Here is a 19,597-nt window from a genome sequence, read left to right on the forward strand (position 1 = left end):
GAGCCAAAGCCTAGCAAGAAAACTCAATGTTGATGGTGAGAACTCGTTAACTAAGTCAAGTTAGAAAAATAGAAACGTAGAGATTATAAAAAGAAAAACTTTAGAAATCTAAGTAGAAACTCCAAGAATAATTGCAAAAGAAAAATGGTGAACTCAGTTTGTATTGATTTTGGTGCAATGCTATAGTAATTTTTCCAACAACCCCCTTCCAAGTGGAAGTGGAGTTGCTTTTATAGTGAGCTCTAATGGCCCCTGATATATTGTGGTCCAGGGGACCAGGTGGTACACAAGTACACTGTCAGGAGAGTGGTTTCAGGGGTAGTGATGTTGGTTCCGGTACGTAGCCAGGTACAATGAGGATGTCCCCACTACTTGCTTCGTACGAATGTCAGAGGAGTGGTGTAGGTGGTGGTGTCGACTCTGACATCTGGCCATAGACACGTATGCTATGCCCCCTCTCCTAGTGCTCCCACTACTTGTCTGACGGGGGTACCGTATTCGTACTCTGACTCCTCCAGGTTCGCAGGTACATTCCATATTCATGCGTGTACCCTGCAACTAATGGGTACTCTCACCTTCCGAAGGTGTGCCTGTCAATCTAGCTCCTTTGTGTCTATCTAAGCACCAGAGTGCTTATTAATGAGAAAAGATATGTGTGGGAGTTAAACTTTGCTTGCTGGGCTAAAGGGGCTAGATGTGAGAGGTCCCGCGAGGTGCCTAGGCACGTGGTCAAAGCGAGGCCATCTCACTCGAGACCCTTAAGGGCATTCTCGGCACGTACGGGGGCTCCTGTTGGTACGACATGGCGTGTACGGGACGGGGCCTCGCGTGCGAGGCTCAGGCGCGTAGGGTGGAGACGAGGCTGGGCCTCGAGTGACCCCTCAAGTGCGCGCGGACGAGGGGAGGCGGGGGCCTTGCGTGTGCGGCTCGGGCGCGTAGGGTCGAGACGAGGCTAGGCCTCGCGTGACCCCTCGGGTGCACGCGGATGAGGCGAGGCGGGGGGGCCTCGTGTGTGCGACTCGGGCACGCAGGGTCGACACGAGGCTAGGCCCTGCGTGACACCTCGGGTGCGCACGGACGAGGCGAGGCGGGGGCCTCGCGTGTCCGGCTCGGTGCCCAGGGTCGAGACGAGGCTGGGCCTCGCATGACCCCTCAGGTGCGCGTGGATGAGGAGACGCGGGGGCCTCGCGTGTGCGGCTCAGGCGCGCTGGGTCGAGACGAGGCTGGGTCTGGCGTAACCCCTCGGGTGTACGCGGACGAGGCGAGGCGGGGGCCTTGCGTGTGCAACTCGGCGCGCAGGGTCGAGACGAGGCTGGGCCTCGCATTACCGCTCAGGTCCGCGCGGATGAGGTGAGGTGGGGGCCTCACGTGGCATGGCTCTCGGGGCATCTTCATTAAGGCCTCCTATGAGACATGGGTCTGGGGGAAAATATTGGGTTGCTCAGATTGCCTGAGGCTAATGAGGGTAAACCTCCATATTTTCCCTTGGTGGAATTTGAGCATCCACACTTACCCCCCAGTCTAGGAGAGGACCTTTAGGTGCTTTGGTAGACTCTTCTCTCTAATTCTTATAAATAGGCCTTCATGCAAGGCTTATTATTTACACCTTACTTCCTTAGCTTAGTGGTTTTGAGATTCCTTCTTCTTCGAAGAGGTAAGTGGTTCAATCCCCCACATCCTCACTTTTGCTATAATTTCCTCCATTTTTTTTATATATATATGAGCTAATTTTTGGTCTATTTATGTCCCTTCATATATTAGAAGGCTAACACATCTTTTCTACTTATTTTTGCAGACGCGTAATTTCGACCACTTGCCTCTATTTGACCGTGACGGTGCTTTTGGCCCTCGACCTCCTTTTCACCACGACAGTGCCCCATTTTACCTACTTGAGGTATATTTTCTTTTTCCCTTATGTTCATTGGGTCCAAATTAGCATTACTCGGGACGGGGTACTTTGGTCGGAGCTTGCCGTGAGTTAACCCAGTTGCATGCCCCCTTGTTTATACCCTGTAGTGGATCATTTAGGGCGTTTGTATCTAGAGGTTTTAAGCCCATTCCTCTGTGTTTTGTAGTAATCCTCTCATTTATATGTGAACCCCTTTTTGCTTTTGGGACGAGGTCTCATGGCCAGTGACGGTCCGTTCAGCATACCTCCGGGGGTTGAGTTTGTTGACTTGTCTTCAGACTCAGAGTCCCCTGAGGAAAACCCTTACCAAGACTATGACTCCTCAAGGCAGGCCCGTATCCATCATCTTAAGCACGTGGCTGAATTAAGCATAAAATTTGGGTGGTGGAGAGTGAAATAGACTCGATGTTGGGAGGAGACGGAGCACCTTTCCCCCCTGACCTTAGTGACCATGTAGCGAGCCTTAGGGTGACCCTTTTAGATTTGTAGGGGGAGTTGGAGTTTATGGAGAGACATCTTCCACCTGAGCCTTCCAGCCCATCCTTGCCTGACGACTGTCATGGGGTCGCTTCCGCTTCTCTTCAACCCTTACTTTCGGTCTTCCCTAGCTTAGCGCTTCCGCAGCCGGTGCCCCGGTGGAAGACTCTTGCTAGGAAGAGAAAATAGAGGATCAAGTGTTCTGTCTCTTCCTCACCTTTTTCTTTTGGTTTTGCAGATATGGCCAAAGGTGGACGATGACAGGTGACCATTAATGATTGGGATGACGCCCGCCTATTGGCATTGACCCTGGTGTCCCACGTCTCCGAGAACAAATTGAGGGAAATTGTAGATCACTACCACGTTCCTCCGGAGTATGCCTTATACACCCCAACAGGCAATTGCCGGGCTGACTGTCCTAGTCCCAGCTTCGTGGCCCTCAGTGAGCATATCCTGAAGGCGGGTGGTACCATCCCATTACACACGTTCTTCATCACGGTCCTCACCTACTTCGACCTTGCTCCACTTCAGCTGGCGCCCAACAGTTGGCTGATGTTGAGCTGCCTCTTCATCGCGTTTGCGAAACTTGTCAAACGTGCTCCTATGGCACTAGAGGTGCACTTCCTGTAGAACCTCATGCCCTCTCCCAGATCCAAGGGCTTCTACTTCCTGCAAAAAGCCAACAGCGAAGTCCCTTTGGTAGACGGCTCGGTGTCCAATCCGGGGTCCTGGAAGTAGGACTTTTTCTTCGTGAAAGGCCCTCTTTCTGTTCGAGATCATTTTCGTTCCGCTCCCAGTAAGTACCTCGAGCTACCTTTATTTCTCTCTCTCTTTTTTTTTTGGTGAAACTTATTGTTTTACAATTTATGTTTGTCTTGACAATGTTGTGGATTATGCAGAGCAATTCGCCGCACCCGAAGTTGTTGAGTCAAAAGCGGACACTGTGAATAATTTTATTAACGCTGACCTCGCTATGAAAAAGGCTGTGTACCTATTCACTATGGAAAATTTGAACCTCCACAAGCTGTCCCCAGTTTTAGATCCCAGGTTGTTGTGGACCATCCCTGGGTCAAAGAAGATGAAGGCGGCATCGGCTGAGCCTTGCCCGGATGAAGGTGAGGCTGAGGATGTGTCGGAGGAAGCCTTCCTTGGACGCAGGGGACCTCACCAGCTGTCCTCGTCTCCTGGGGAATGTCCTCCCTTTGTCTCTTTCGACCCGGACATAGCCTCCCACTCCCAAGGCCAGCATACCATTCCATGGCATTTTGTTTGCCCCGACCCTGAGGACTTTGACGCTTTCCCTCAGGCTCCCCTCGACCCTGGTCCATCAGGGGCTTACTTTTCCAATCTTCCTGCACCCCTTTCTGATCTACCGGGGCCTCACTTTTTCAATTTTCCTGCGCCCCCTTCCGTTTCGGCGAGCGGGTCGTCTGTCCTTACCCAGCCAGGTGCCCTTGACTAGGAAGGGGGGCCCTAGGTGACTCGCATGGCCGCCTCTTACGGGCGGCGGTACGTCCAAATCACCTCAGACCTCCCTGAATCTAACTGGAATGGTCTTGGGAGTTTTGCCCTGTCGGACCTTGGGGAGACTCTAAGGCGCACTACTGCATGGGTGAGTTCATGCATCTTGTGTCGGCCTTATTATATATAGATATATATACACACATTTTTTTTTGTTACTTATCATTATTGTTGTTAACTTTCTTGTGCAAGCCAATACTGTGGCTCAGTGGTTTGCCGACTCGGCCCACAATCTTTCTTCGTCGAGTACCGAGAGGGACCGCCTTACGGCCCGGGTCCAGGAGCTCGAGAGAGAGCTTGGTGAAACCAAGTCTAAGCTAAAAAAGGCTCAGGCAAAACTTGTTGTCTCGTCAAAAAGGAAGAAGAAGGCGGTTTCCAAAGAAATGATGCTGCAGGAAAAAGTCACCAGCCTCGAGGGCGAACTCCAGGGTACCAAGGCTACTGCGGCTGCTTCGCAGGAAAGAGTCGCTTCCTTAAAGGCCAAACTCGAGGTTCCTAGGGCCGATGTAGCCGCGTCGCAGGAGAGATTTGCTTCCTTAGAGGCGGATAGGACAACTATTGAGTACAGGTCCATAGAGCGCGCCCTTTACGGCGTGTGGAGGCAGGATCCCAACTTTGATTTTTCTTCTTTCGGCGAGCACGCCGTTGCTCGGGCGGCTGGGTGGAGCGCCCATGGGAGGAGGCCCTGAGGTTGTCATTTCATCATTTCTGTAAACTATCCCGCTGTGGGTGTATGCTCATTTTGAACCTTTGTAATATTATTATTTTTTTTCTTGTAAATCTTGCCATGTTACCAAAACTCCTTTTTTAATATATACATGTGTGGTTATTCATCTCTTATTCATTTGTGTTTGAGGTTTTTTTTTTTGAGCCTATATGATGGGGTTTGGTAGGTTCCCCTCTTTTATTTATCAGGCTAGAGGTCCTTTGGAGCCCATGTGAAAGGGTTCAATGGGCCCTTTTTTGGTGCCCCTTGACAGTTTCTATAAGGATATTTTCACCCCTTGGGTTCTAGCTATCCTTTTATATATTTTTGCGCGCACTTATTATTTTTTGCGAGAAGCGTCCTTCTCATCATTATTCATAGTACTATTTTTGCAAGGGTCTCTTTTAGGACCCCTTTTGGCTAGACGACTTGGTGGCCGCTCTAGGCTTATTGGTGGGTGCTCTTTCTAAGGTCTTTCCTCTTATGGGAGCATCTGCCTTTACTTGGAAGTGTGTTTTTTTTTTTTTTTTGTAAGACCTTTTGGCCTCCTTGATGTTCATAAGGGTAGCTAATCCTTGTGAACCCTAGAGATGCCTTGCAAGGTCCTCTCCCTGTTTGTTAGAGTTCACCGCGAATTGAATTCCTCTTTTAAAGAATTTTGTTTAAGGCTCTGATGCAAGGAGTCCTTTTTAGGATCCTCCTGTTAGAGGGCCCTTTTTAGGATCCTCCTGACAGAGGGTCCCTTTTAGGGTCCTCCTGATAGAGGGTCCTTTTTAGGATCCTGGTGCAAGGGGTCCTTTTTAGGATCCTCTTGTTAGAGGGTCCTTTTTAGGATCCTGGTGCAAGGGTTCCTTTTTAGGATCCTCTTGTTAGAGGGTCCTTTTTAGGATCCTCCTTTTTAGGAGTCCTTTTTAGGTTCCTCCTGTTAAAGGGTCCTTTTTAGGATCCTCCTTTTTAGGAGTCCTTTGTAGGTTCCTCCTATAAGAGGGTCCTTTTTAGGATCCTCCCTTTTAGGAGTCCTTTTTAGGTTCCTCCTGTTAGAGGGTCCTTTCTTGCTTGCTGTATGTTTTTGCCTCCTGTTCTGCCCCCCAAGTGTTTGGTGAAATTTATTTCGGCAGGCACTTTGGCTGATGCTCGCATAGAGAAGAAAAATAACACGTTAAGTTGCGAACAGTTTCATTCATAGCATGTGGTTTACAATGGCATATATAAAAAAGGGTTACATCTAATTGGGAGGTTACCTAGGTAGCCTCTTTGATTCTTACTCACTAAGCTAACATAACAAGGAACAAACTAAACATAGGTCCTCTTTGCACCGGGTGCCGAAGCCTCACTGGTAGCATTTCTCCAGGTGTTCCGTAACTTGTGGGTCCAACTCGTGTGGGTCGCGCCTTTATACACAACCATTGCCATCGGCACCGATGGTTTTGTGGCTGTGCGGAGGGACATGTTATAGTATTCCCTCGCTTCCTTCAGTTCCCCTTTCATGCATGCTACTCCCCCAAGGGTTGGGAATTTCATAGCTAGGTGATACACAAAAGTTATCGCCTTCAATTTTCTCATAGAGGGTCTCCCTAATATTGCGTTGAAGGCTGAGGTGCAATCCACCACAACAAAGTTTTCCATTATGGTGGTTTGCCTAGGTTTTTCCCCCATGGTGAGGGCTAATTCAATTGCACCTAGGGGCTGTATCGAGTCCCCTGTGAACCCGTAAAGGGAGGAATTGTAGGGTTTCCGGTGTCGGACGCTCAGTCCCATCTTCTCCAAAGTGGGGCGATGCAGGATGTCTACAGAACTTCCATTATCCACTAGGACCCGATGTACTCTCATGTTCGCAAGCTGGACAGTTAGCACCAGGGGGTCATTATGAGGGAAATGTATCCCCTGCGCGTATTCTTCAATGAAAATTATTGAGTCATTCTCGCCCTTGAATCACTTCGGGGGGCGTTGCTCCAAACTTAAGACGCACGGTGGTGGACTTCGTCTGGCCTCCTTGGCATATTTGTCTCGTCCCTTCCTTGAATCGCCTCCGAATCCTGGACCTCCAAAGATGGTCATGACCTCTCCCTGTACTTCTGGGGCCACCTTTCGCACCCGCGGTGGGGACGCTCCTTCTTCTGGCCTCTGGTTCTCCTTGCGAACATATCTGCCCAAATGTCCCCTGCGGATGAGCTCCTTGATTTCCACCTTCAAATGGTTGCATTTCGCAGTGGTGTGGCCGATTTCCTTGTGATGCTGGCAATACTTGCTGGGGTCTCTTTTAGAACGATCTTATTTCATTGGCGGGGGCCTTTTGAAAGGGACCTGGTTTTCATTCGTAATGAAAATATGCTCTCTGGCATGGGTGAGGTTAGTGTAAAAGGTGTAGGGGCCCTGTAGACGCTCATCAGAGTGTTGATGCTTCCGGGGTCGATCATCTCTCGTTCCCTCATAAACCCCCTTCTTCTTTGCACCGCTTTGGTTTTCTCGGACTGAAGGTTTCGGGGGCGACGGGCCTTTTCCAGCTTTGAGGTTCTCGTGACCATCCTCCACACGAATGTATTTTTGTGCCCGCTCGTAGAAATCATCAAAGTCTGTGACCTCCCTCTTGAGCATGTTATCCCATAACTTGCTTCCTGGGCGTACTCCAGCTGTGATGGCCATTTTTAGCTCTCGGCGGGTCAAGCTCCCTAATTTAGCTGCCTCCATATTAAACCTGTGAATATAGCTCTTCAGACTCTCATTTTCTCCTTGCTTCACATTTGTGAGGCTGGTGCCTGGCATCGTGTAGTCTCGCACGATGTGGTGCTGTTGAAGGAATTCATCCGAAAGCTGTTGCCAAGATCTGATGGACCCCGGTCTAAGTGTTTTGAACCATTTGTACGCAGGTCCTTTTAATGTGACAGCGAAGCAATGACATCTCGCCCCGCTTCCAATTCCCCTCAGCTTCATCAGGTCATTAAATGTATCTAGATGGTATTTTGGATCTGTGCTTCCATTATAGGGGGTCATATAGGGCTCCTTAAAGTTGTTTGGGAGCCGGATGGCTTGGATCTCCTTGATGAAGGGTGACTCATGATCGAACTCTTCCTCAAAGGCTTGACCTTTGGAGGCGGTGACAATTTTGCTTCGCAGGCTCCTCATTTCTGTGTCCAGGTCTTGCCTTCTCTTGCTTAGGGAGTCCCTCAAAGCAAACGGGTTAGGGGGTGTGGCCCTTTTACCCGCCCTCTTTTTTTTGAGCTCTTCTCGTAGCTCTGAGGGTGCTCTCTTTGAGGTGACCTCTTCATCGTTACGAGGGGCAGCATTGGTCTTCGGCCCTGGCCCGTGGGGCTGCTTCAGTGGTCCGGGACGTTCATACTGCTTCGTCCAGGGGGTGTTACTAGTGGAGAGTCGGGTCCATCCATCATCTACTGGGACGGTGGTTTTTACTCCCCCCTGGCCTCTCTCTTTCTGCTTAGGGAGTGTCACGTGTGATCTCCATTGCAACAGGCCATTTAGCACCTCTTGCATGTTCTCCAAGGTGGTTTCTAGCCTCTGATTCTTACGATGAAGTTCTCGTATCTCATCTTCGTAGAATTGAGACTTAGAACTAGAGCTCACGGGGTGGACCCGAGGGTGCTTGTCAGCCAGGCGCTTTGATGGGCCTGGATACTGCCGACCGTGGTTTTGCACCTGCGGCGATTTTGGAGGCAGGAACTCATCGGCGCCCCTAGCCGGGGCGGTTGCCGACCTTGGGCGATCCTCCTAAGGTGGGACTTCTGGGGACGAGGCCTCCCTTTCGTCTCTATGTGCCTCAGGCTCCCTTGGGGCCTCCATGTTTGCATGTGGAGGAGGATCCCTCATGGAGGCTTTTAGCTGATCTCTGTCAAGGTGGACTTCCACCTTGCGCAGCTCTCTCAACCGTTTCGAACGTCGAGGAATTTTTTTCTTATCGGAATCGACGGAACAACAGTGACTGGCAATCTATTCTTCCCACAGACGGCGCCAAACTATTGACGGTGAGAACTCGTCATCTAAGTCAAGTTAGAAAAATAGAAACGTGGAGATTATCAAAAGAAAAACTTTAGAAATCTAAGTAGAAACTCCAAGAATAATTGTAGAAGAAAAATGGTGAACTCAGTTTGTATGGACTATGGTGCAATGCTACAGTAATTTTTCCAACAACCCCCTTCCAAGTGGAAGTGGAGTTGCTTTTATAGTGGGCTCTAGTGGCCCCTGATACATTGTGGTCCAGGGGACCAGGTGGTACACAAGTACACTGTCAGGAGAGTGGTTTCAGGGGTAGTGGTGTTGGTTCCGGTACGTGGCCAGGTACCATGAGGATGTCCCCACTACTTGCTTCGTACGAATGTCAGAGGAGTGGTGCAGGTGGTGGTGTCAACTCTGACATCTGGCCATAGACACGTATGCTATGCCCCCTCTCCTGGTGCTCCCACTACTTGTCTGGCGAGGGTACCGTATTTGTACTCTGACCCCTCCAGCTTTGTAGGTATATTCCATATTCATGCGTGTACCCTGCAACTAGTGGGTACTCTCACCCTCCGAAGGTGTGCCTGTCAATCTAGCTCCTTTGTGTCTATCTAAGCACCAGAGTGCTTATTGACGAGAAAAGATATGTTTGGGAGTTAAACTTTACTTGCTGGGCTAAAGGGGCTAGATGTGAGAGGTCCCGCGAGGTGCCCAGGCACGTGGTCAAAGTGAGGCCATCTCACGCGAGGCCCCTAAGGGCATCCTCGGCACGCACGGGGGCTCCTGTTGGTGCGGCATGGCGTGTGCGGGATGGGGCCTCGCGTTTGAGGCTCGGGCGCATATGGTCGAGACGAGACGAGGCTGGGCCTCGCGTGACCCCTCAGATGCGCATGAACGAGGCAAGGTGGGGGCCTCGCGTGTGCGGCTCGGCCGTCCAGGGTCGAGACGAGGCTGGGCCTCGCGTGACCCCTCGGGTGCACGCGAACGAGGCAAGGCGGGGGGGCCTCGCGTGTGCCGCTCGGGCGCGCAGGTTCGAGACGAGACGGGGCGTCGCATGACCCCTCGGGTGGACGAGGTGAGGCGGGGGCCTCGCGTGTGTGGCTCGGTGCGCAGGGTCGAGAGGAGGCTGGGCCTCACGTGACCCCTCAGGTGCGCACAGACGAGGCGATGCGGGGGCCTCGCGTGTGCGGTTCGAGTGCGTAGGGTCAAGACGAGGCTAGGCCTCGCGAGACCCCTCGGGTGCGCGCAGACGAGGTGAGGCGGGGGACTCGCGTGTGCGTTCGGCGCGCAGGGTCGAGACGAGGCTGGACCTCGCGTGACCGCTCAGGTGCGCGCGGACGAGGTGAGCCGGGGGCCTCATGTGGCATGGCTCTCGAGGCATCTTCATTAAGGCCTGCTATGAGACATGTGTCGTGGGGAAAATATTGGGTTGCTCGGATTGCCTGAGGCTAATGAGGGTAAACCTCCATATTTGCCCTTGGTGAAATTTGAGCATCCACACTCAATATGCTCATGAACAGTAATAACATGTTACTAATTCATAACGTGCATGCCTAGCAATAACAACCCTATTCATGCATGCAAATAGGTTCAAATAATGATGGGGGATCCTATCCTCCTGAATGGATAACTATCAAGTCAAGCCTAATAAGACGAGTGATTTAACACTTTGAGGTTCTGTTAACCATGTCGGGGCTTATAGCCCTAATTAGATGACTGATTTAACACTTGAGGTTCTGATAACCATGCTGGGGTGTATAGCCCTAGTCAGATGACTGATTTAACGCTTGAGGTTCTGATAACCATGTTGGGGCTTGAAGCCCATAGCCATGTGACGATGCAGTCACATGGGCCTTCTAGTCGTGGCTCTAAGTGACTAGCAATAGGCTAGACAAGCGCTTTTAGTTTTCATTGAACTTGAGGTCGGTTCTGCATTAATGCTCATGATGAGTCATTCAAAGCTGATGTCGATTAGATCTAATCTTTTTGGCTTGAGTTAAACACACTAAGACCGTTCTTGACTCTTAAGCCAATACTATACGACCAGTGCTCAGTACTATTGCTGAACTTGACTAGTGAGTCACAACTTCACAATTAATACCGACACCATTGCCGATTTCTGACTCATGGGTCAGTGCCATGCACAAGTAAGCAATGCAACCAGGCATATATCATATGTCAAATATCCAAATGTAGGGCATTCATCATGCTTACTTTGCAATTGCTAGCAAAATTACGATCATGCACAAACACAGATACTCAAGCTCTAATCAATCTCATATCCAACATTCATGGCATGCCCTAATCACATGTTTCTCATGCATCACATACTGGGTGCAGTTTTCTTACCTCTGGTTCGAGCGAGAAATAACAATTGAACAACCCTTGAGAACGATCGATCCTTTAATCCCTTAGCGGTCACCTAGTCATAACCAAATATAACATCTATTAATGAAAATCAACAATGAAAGGGTCTTGACCTAAACCTCACTCTCGGGACTCCGAATTGTACCCAAACGGTGAGTAGATTCGATCTCGTGCCTTAGGAATTGAAAGCCTGAGCCAAAAACCCTCAAAAGTGCCTAAAATAGGAATCTAGAAAAGCAGGGTAGCGCTACCCCCCTAGCGCCCCAACGCCTTGGCATAGTGAAACACTCCTTGGCTAGCGCTGTAGCACCCATTGATGGGCACTATAGCGCTACAACCAGGGTTTTCAACCCTAGTTTTTCCCTCCTTCGAGTCCTCCATTTCCAACCTGAAAAACCAGCTTCCAAACTTCTTCCAAACCCCCAAATGAACCCAAATATCATATACACAAGCCCTAGGCATCATAACCCAAGTAACCTTAGCCAAAAATTCCCATCAATTCCCATTATCCAACTCAAAATCCAGTTGAAACTCAAATAGAAAAGCAGAGCAAGAACAAGAGTTTTAATGGTTAAAAACTCGCCTCAATCTCAGAATCACACCCTCTTCAATGGTAGAACATAACCCTAGATCATTAAAGTCCACTTCCTTAGCTTGGTTTCTCAAATAGAGCTAAAGAATTCAAAGGAAAAAGGAGGGAAAAAGATGAACGGGAGAAAAAGATGAAGATGATCTGTTTTGCTGCAGCTTAATGGTTTATATCTATTCTTAAGGTAAAAAGACCAAAATTCCCTCATGCCTAATTAAAACCCTTAACAGCCACCAAGGGAAAAATCGTCCTTTCCCGCCTATCTCGTTAATCATAGTTAACACCCTCCAGTTCCCATTATTCCCAATATTCTCAAATGCTAACAAATCATATCCCACTACCCTTTAATTCCCGGTAATGTTCTAATTATAAAATTACCTCGAGACTCACCCCGAGCCCCGAAACTAACCCCCTTATGACCAGACTGATAACTTGCATTCTGAGATCGTCTCATGCTGAATGGCTCGAACAAATCCACATATAACGTGGTATTATTCATAATTCACAAACATGCATGTAAATACACAATTACGCCCTCAATGGGCCAAATTACCAAAAACGCCCCTATAATTAAAAATAAACCCACATGCATGCATTTATCATCAAATAATAATATAATTCACATAAACATGCATATAATCATTTAATAACATAATAAATCAATTATGGCCCTCCCTGCATCCTAATCAAGGTCCTAAACCTTATTAGGAATTTTGGGGCATTACAGGTAGGGACCCTATTAGGTCGATTCCCCACATCGCAAATGGCCACGGGGATGAGATCATCGTTAGCTCGACTGGAGCAGCTTGGGCAACTATGGCGAAGCGCTGACATTTGTCGCATTGCTGAACATATGAGATGGAATCTTTTGTTAAATTGGGCAAAAAATAGCCCTGCCTCAATATTTTCAGTGCTAGGCTTTACCCCCCAGCATGATCTCGACAAAAACCTTCATGCACTTCTTGCAAAATGGTTTTAGCTTCCTTGGGCAGAAAACATCATTGGAGAGGCAATGAATGACCACGTCGGTACAATTTCCCATCAAATATCACATACCTCGGAGCTTGATATAGTATTTTCCTTGCATCCTTTCTTTCCTCGGGTAGCTTTCTTGTTGTAAGGTATTCCATTATGGGGGTCATCAAGGTCGATCTTGTGTCGATCATCTCAAACTCTACCATTTTTTCTGTCATTCTCGGACTCTCCAAGAACTCTACCGGCACTACATTCAAGGTCTCAGCTTCCATGGTGTTGGCAAGCCTTGCCAAAGCGTCAGCATTAGAATTCTATTCGAGAGGTATATGTTCAATAGTACTGTACTCAAATTTGGATAGCTCCCCCTTCACCTTAGCTAGGTAAGGCACCATCTTGGTGCCTCGAGCTTGATACTCTCCCATAACCTGATTAACCACAAGCTGAGAATCGCTATAGCACTGGACGACCTTCGCTTTGAGCTCCTTCGCCACTCTCTGTCCATCTAGTAAGGCCTCATATTCGGCTTCGTTGTTAGATACTTCATATCCGAATCTTAAAGATGTATGGAATTGATTCCCTTCCAGGGAGATTAATATGATCCCAGCTCCTGACCCGTTCTCGTTCGATGATCCATCTACAAATATTTTCCACACCTCTTGCACCGGTACGTTCAAAAGCTTCTCTTGAAATTCGGTGCATTCAGCCACAAAATTAGCAAGGGCCTGACTTTTCATTGAGGTCCATGGCACGTATAATATCTTGAACTGGCTGAGTTCAACTACCCATTTTAAAAGACGTCCCGACGTTTCAGGTTTTTGCAACACCTACCTTAAAGGTTGGTCGGTCATGACGTTAATTGAATGGGAATGGAAATATGGCTGGAGCATCCTGGAAGTCAATATCAGACATAATGTCAGCTTTTCTATCAGTGGATACCGTGATTCAGCTCCGAGAAATCTCTTGCTTATATAATACATTATTTTTTTAGCACGGTCTTCTTGTCGAACTAACACGACATTGATTGCATTTTCTGTCACGACCAAATAAAGGAATAGAGGCTCTCCAGACATAAGCTTAGACAATAGTAGGGGCTCAGCCAAGAGCATTTTTAGTTCGAGGAATGCCTATTCGCATTCCTCGGTTCATTCAAATATTTTTTTTCCTTTGAGCAAGTTGTAGAACGGCAGGCACTTATCAATGGATTTTTAAATAAAACGATTCAAAGCTGCCACCTTTCCAGTTAGGCTTTGAACTTCTTTACGCGACCTGGGTGAAGGTATTTCTAGCAACGTGAGTCCTAAAACCTCTCGTTGACTGCCTCTAATTAAGTTTTTAGGACTTGCATTGCGAGTCCTAAAAGAATGTTTTTAGGGAGTCCTAAAAAATCTAGTTGAGTGCCTTTAAGTAATTTTTTAGGACTCGCAAAGATCCCGTTGAGTGTCTTTAAAATAAAATATTAGGACTCACTTTGCATGCCCTTAAAAGTAAATCTTTTTAAAATATATATATATCCCTTTGAATGTCGTAAATGTATTATATATGTTAGATTTCTAAAATTTTCAAAAGAAAATACAACAAAATAATTTTTTATTAATTACTCAAAATCATATTACATGATAGTTTATTCTATGGTCAAATTCTATCATCACCAAATATTAACACAAGAAATGTATACAAAGTTAGTGAAATATATTTTTGATTCTAAAAACTTCAACTACCAATGTTGTCTACTATTGCGCCAAAGAAATATTTCTCAATATAGACCTGCACATTATAAAAAAGTTTTTGAATTATTAGGTTCATCAAACTTTTCAAAAGTTTTCTTAAAAACAATCAATCCATTGCAAGCTGATAATTAATATTAGAATATTGTATTTATAAAAAAATATACCTTTAGAAAATAAGTACGTCCAAAAGATCAAGGAAATTTGGGATAGGAAATATGTTTCAAGAGAGCTAGCCACACTTGTATTTGTTTACAAATTTCAACATTTTCTAATGATTAAATTTTAATCCTCATGCAACTAGATATAAATTATTAAGAGAAATACAACTTCATTTGAATTAAGACTGAAAAATGATTGTTTTAAACTTAAGATGTAATGTACTAATCAAAAGATCAATTACACATATCCAATATAAAAAGAAATTTAAGTACAAAACGTTAAAAATAGATGTCAACCTGCATAATGTCTAGATTTAGTATTGGAGTTTGGAGAAATTTTTTGTTACACATACTAATTAACCTATAGACAATCCACATGTTATGAGGAAATAATTTCAAACCAACATTTAAATCCCAATGAACTTTGAGTGTCACATCTCTAGAAAAAATACAGCAATTTCATAAAAACTAGTGTTGAAAGTCCTTACCAAAGACAAATTCTAGATTTTGCCACACTAAGCTATTTTCTATATCAAGCGACAAAACATGACAGATTTCAGAGAAAGAATCCTAAAAAATAGCGGGGAGACGATTATACTAAAGTAACTTTTAAGTATGTTTCGATAGACTATATAAAACATGCTTAAAGGTGTCTCAAACCTTTAGATGTTGGAGCCTAATATTGAGATTATAGGATAAAACTTGGGACTTTCATCAAACATGTGCTATGCAAGAAAATTGTAGAACATGCATAAATTGCTATAATGATATAATCACACAACATAATCTGAGTGAGCAAAGCACAACATCAATTAACAGAAATATACTACATGAAAATTAAAACATAGTAAAATACATATCTTGCACTGAAAATAGAAGAAAAAGAGAAAAGCCAACATGTCACCATCTATAGAAAATCGGACAACATATCCCCTAATTTACTAGCATAGCCATCTGTCACATTCAACACCAACATATCAAACAAATCAAACAACACACATGTTTTCATCCATATATCACCGCAGCACACAAAATTCTCATAACCTACTTCACTAAGACATGCAAGTTCTCAACCTTTTGTTATCACCGCAGCACACAGAATTCTCAGAACCTACTTCAGTACGGATGAATATCTAAGATATTCAAACTCCACTAAAGTTATAAAAATTCTATTCAAAATTATAAAAGATTGAAAATTAAAAAAAAATCAAATACAACATACCTCTTGCAATTAGCTACCAATCCAATGCTTTAAAAGAATCACTAAAGCATTCATAAATCATAAACACATCATAAAGACTATCACTCAAAAATCTTCCTTAAACAAAATATAAATTTAAAGCAACTGGATCCTAACAAAAAACAAAGTATTGTTAATTCCCATTACAATCACTAGCTAGCAAAAAGTACTTAACGAAAAGTTGAACACCCTTTCTCTCACCAATCCGACAAAGTTGGTCTCATACTTTTTGTAAGTTCCAGAAGTTTCAATTGTCAATCATCTAAAGCTCAAACACAAACAAAATTTAGCATATTGATGTATATGCAAAAGTAAATGAAAACTGAGAATGTGTCTTCTCAGTCAGAGCAAGAGGTTCGGGCGTTGCAGTAGTGGAAGCATACAAGGAAGATTCAACTGGAGCTTCGGGCTTAAAATTTTTTTAAAGAGCCACTCAGGTGCTCCTTAGTGACTGAATATATGTAACATGAGCTGCTGCTAGTGCGTACCTCCCATCAAGTGCTTGCCTAACAAACTTCTTCCTATCATGACATAGCTGCAGGGCTTTATCTTCTTCTACTCTTGAGATAGAAATGCCCATTTTATTATACCTGGCTGCTATATATTCCTCCTATGATGGGATGAGGACATAATCTCCTTCTTGAAGTTTAGTAGTCTGTAGATACATTAAAAGAGGGAAAGAGGGAAGGAATTATAACTTATGTGGCAGAGCAGAAGCCTTCTTCTAAGTGCTTGTTTAATTGATAACATTTTTCTTTCTTATTATCTCCAAATTGTTTCAGCATTTGCATATGAACTTTAATAGTACACTCAAACGAAGGCCATGGGGAAGGATGATAAAAATAACTGCTAAAGTTCTCATGTACACTATCATATCATATACTCTAGAAGGCATCTACGTAACTTAACTTCTTCGTAAAGGACATTAAATAATCAATTTATACCCAAAAAAAATTCGAAGAAAGTAGTTTAAGCTGACAAAAGTTTAATATTCTAAAAAAAAATGACTCGAAGCATGTACCACAGTGCAGACGAAAGAAATAGCGAGGTTTAAAAACACCAAGCTCCACATATTGGAACAATGAATCAATGAAGCATAGATAAACAAACATTCGCTGAATAATAATAAAAAATTACAGCTTTCAATGTTTTTAAAATCCAGTCCAATCTAACAACCAGGATGAACAACACTTGCAAGACATGATGAAAATAATATATACCTATAAATTTACTTTATTTATATGTGTACATAAATACCACCAACAACAAAAAAAAAATTAAGGAAACATATGTAAGCAATGAAAGCCAGTAAAGGAAATGGACAAGAGTTAAATTAAACTGCTAAATGCAAAAGGCTTTTGCCTCCTTCAAGTTTTCCTTTTCTTTTTTCTGTAATCTTTTTCGTTTTCCCTTTTTATTATCTTTTTAAAATCTAGATCAAAGTTATGCAGAACCCAGATAGAGCGTAGACAAACTAAAAACTTCCAATGAGAAAGCTTTAATCCTTGGATCACATCAGAGAGTAATCAAATGCAAATGAAAAAGCTATGGAACTAACCAAAACAAACATTAACAAAAGTTATAAGCCTGTTTGGGTACTCTATGTAGCGCACCACACTCTCCATAGACATTGACAATTGCATTTTGAAGCACTTGATCATATAATCCTCTTCTCATAATGTAACCATGAGTTTCTTTTACAAAGTAAATGCTTTTCAACCCTTTACATGCCAGCAAATTGTTCAAAGCATAACCAGCAATGATTGTGTTATTACAAAAAAAAAAAAAATGAACCTAACATCTTATACCATGTTTTCCTAAATATCATTAGAGCATTATTACAAACATATGGTGGGCAGAGGCCAAAACTCTCTCAACTATAACGTGAATCATTTAACTATACAACAAGCCAAGAAAAATTAATAAAAGATTAATGTACATAAGATGCCAAATCATTAGAACAAGAGCAAAACATATACTAAAAATACAAAAAAAAAGACTCTAAAAAGAAATGAGATAATCGACTATTAAGCTAAACTAAGCTATATTGAAATTGAGAGTAATGAAATGCTCATGGAAAATAAATCAACCAATAGAAGCTGGAAAATCATTCATAGACGAAATTCAAAGATTCTTTCTCATATTTGAATCTTTTTTCTGGGGCACAAAAAGAGAGAGATAAGAGAAAGATATGGATAAACCTTGATTTAGTGAAATGCTCAAGAGAATGGAGATGTTGAGGCTGAGATTAGTGTAGAACCATTGGAGCCAAAGCACTTCGTAGGGAAGAACTCCATTGTTGCTTTCTCCTTTGCTCTTTGTTTGTTTTCTGAGAATTTTGAAAACACACTTAAGTTGTTTTATGAATTTTCTATTTTTTATAACTCAGTTTTTAAAAGTTGTTCATAGAAAACAAAGCCAAACTCTACTAATTGTTCTCTAAAAACAATTTTTTATTTTTTAGAACAGAAAACTATTTTTAAGTTATGAAGCCAAACAGGCTCTACGAAACTATCAACTTTCATAACCCCAATGCAAATGATATTTTCCATCATCTAAGTTATTGTCACTGCTTGATCAGTCCCAAATGAACAAACAAACAAACAATTCCATAAAGGGGAGAGATAGAGAACTGACATAGAAGAAAACCAGTTTAGAATAACTTAAAAGTCAAAATTCATCAACTTAAAGTCTAAAACTCACTGAAAACTACCATAATTTGACAAATGAACAAATTAATAAGAAAATAAAACTGCTAAAATTTTCATCACCATCAATCAAAACTGAGAAAGATACCTAAAAATAGAGAGAGCGAGAAAAAAAAACCATTTAAACTATCAATCGAAAGACGAAGAAGCGAATCCAAAACAGAACAATAGCTCGAACAATCTCAGGTCTCCATAAACAAATGAACAGAAATTCAACATAATATTAAAAAAAGAACCAGGAAAAAAAAAACCTGTTGCCGAGACCATATGCAACAGTGTCGCCGTCGAGACCCTCTGCTATAGTTGTCGGAGCCGAGAGAACCTAGGAGTCATGCGCCTATGTTTGCCTTCTTATCCGCCTTTGTACGCCTATAGCAGGAATCCAACATGTTGACGACAACACACCAGTTGACTTCACCGTCTGCAGCAGGATCCTTTGTGGTACGCGCGCCTGCCGTGGAGATTGTCGACGTCGTCGCTGCCCTGCTGCCGTCGCCCCTGGTTTCAAACCCCAGCAGCCGAGACCCTATTCTTTCATCTTCTTTGTGTGCTGAAAAATTTCTATGTGGATCCCTAAGTAAAAATCCCCAATTTCGGAAATATTATAGTGTATTTATCAAATTTTAGTTAAAAGTTTTTAGGGCTAACTTTGGGAGTCCTTAATATTCTTTTAGGACACTCAGAGTGAGTCCTTAAAAGTCACCACTCTAAAAAAATTTATTCAGGTTTTTTAGGATTCACACATGTTTTTAGGACTCTTATTGCGAGTCCTAAAATGTGATTTTTAAGAACTCTCAATGAGAGTCCTGAAAACTCCAAAGACATTTTTTAGGACTTACATTAAGGTGCGTGTCCTAAAAAGGTGTCTCGTAAAGTATATTTTGTAGTAGTGTGTAGCTCCGACATTCTTTTGCCCGAAGGGCATGACTTTATAACAATATACGTTCATTGGGGTCATGAAGCTAGTATGTTCCTAGTTCATAGGATTCATCGCGATCTGGTTATACGCATAATATGCATCCATGAAGGACATGACCTCGTGACCTGCCGTGTCGTCTACCAACTGATCAATCCTTGGTAATGGAAAGCAATCCTTGGGGCAAGCTTTGTTCAGGTCGGAGAAATCGATGCAGGTCCTCTAATTCCCGTTTGGCTTTGGGACCAGCATGGGATTGGCAACCCAGATGAGGTATTTTTCTTCACGAATAAACCCGCACTTTAGCAGTCGAGCTACTTCTTCCTCCAGTGCTTCAGCTCGAAGTGTTCCCAAAC

At 44.0% G+C, this 19,597-nt stretch overlaps 1 protein-coding gene across 5 annotated transcripts in view; it reads right to left on the minus strand.

Annotated features, from left to right (window-relative positions):
• The window catches only part of LOC133823071 (uncharacterized), a 34,978-nt gene extending 16,046 nt beyond the window's left edge, over positions 1-18,932 (minus strand). For 3 of the 5 annotated variants that reach the window (XR_009888132.1, XM_062255655.1, XM_062255656.1), the window contains exons 1-2: positions 18,577-18,932; positions 17,819-17,946 (exon numbers count right to left, since the gene is read on the minus strand). Coding sequence is in view for 1 of the 5 variants with exons in the window: in XM_062255654.1 (XP_062111638.1) it covers positions 6,885-8,102 (1,218 nt within the window). In the remaining 4 variants the exon portion in view is untranslated. Of the gene's footprint in view, positions 1-2; positions 14,257-15,654; positions 16,273-17,818; positions 17,947-18,576 lie in introns of those variants that run through there. The other 2 variants (XM_062255654.1, XR_009888131.1) reach the window with 2 other exon arrangements.
• Positions 18,933-19,597: the final 665 nt, after the last annotated feature.

This window comes from Humulus lupulus, chromosome 3 (assembly GCF_963169125.1).
Source record: "Humulus lupulus chromosome 3, drHumLupu1.1, whole genome shotgun sequence".
Classification (NCBI taxonomy): domain Eukaryota; kingdom Viridiplantae; phylum Streptophyta; class Magnoliopsida; order Rosales; family Cannabaceae; genus Humulus; species Humulus lupulus.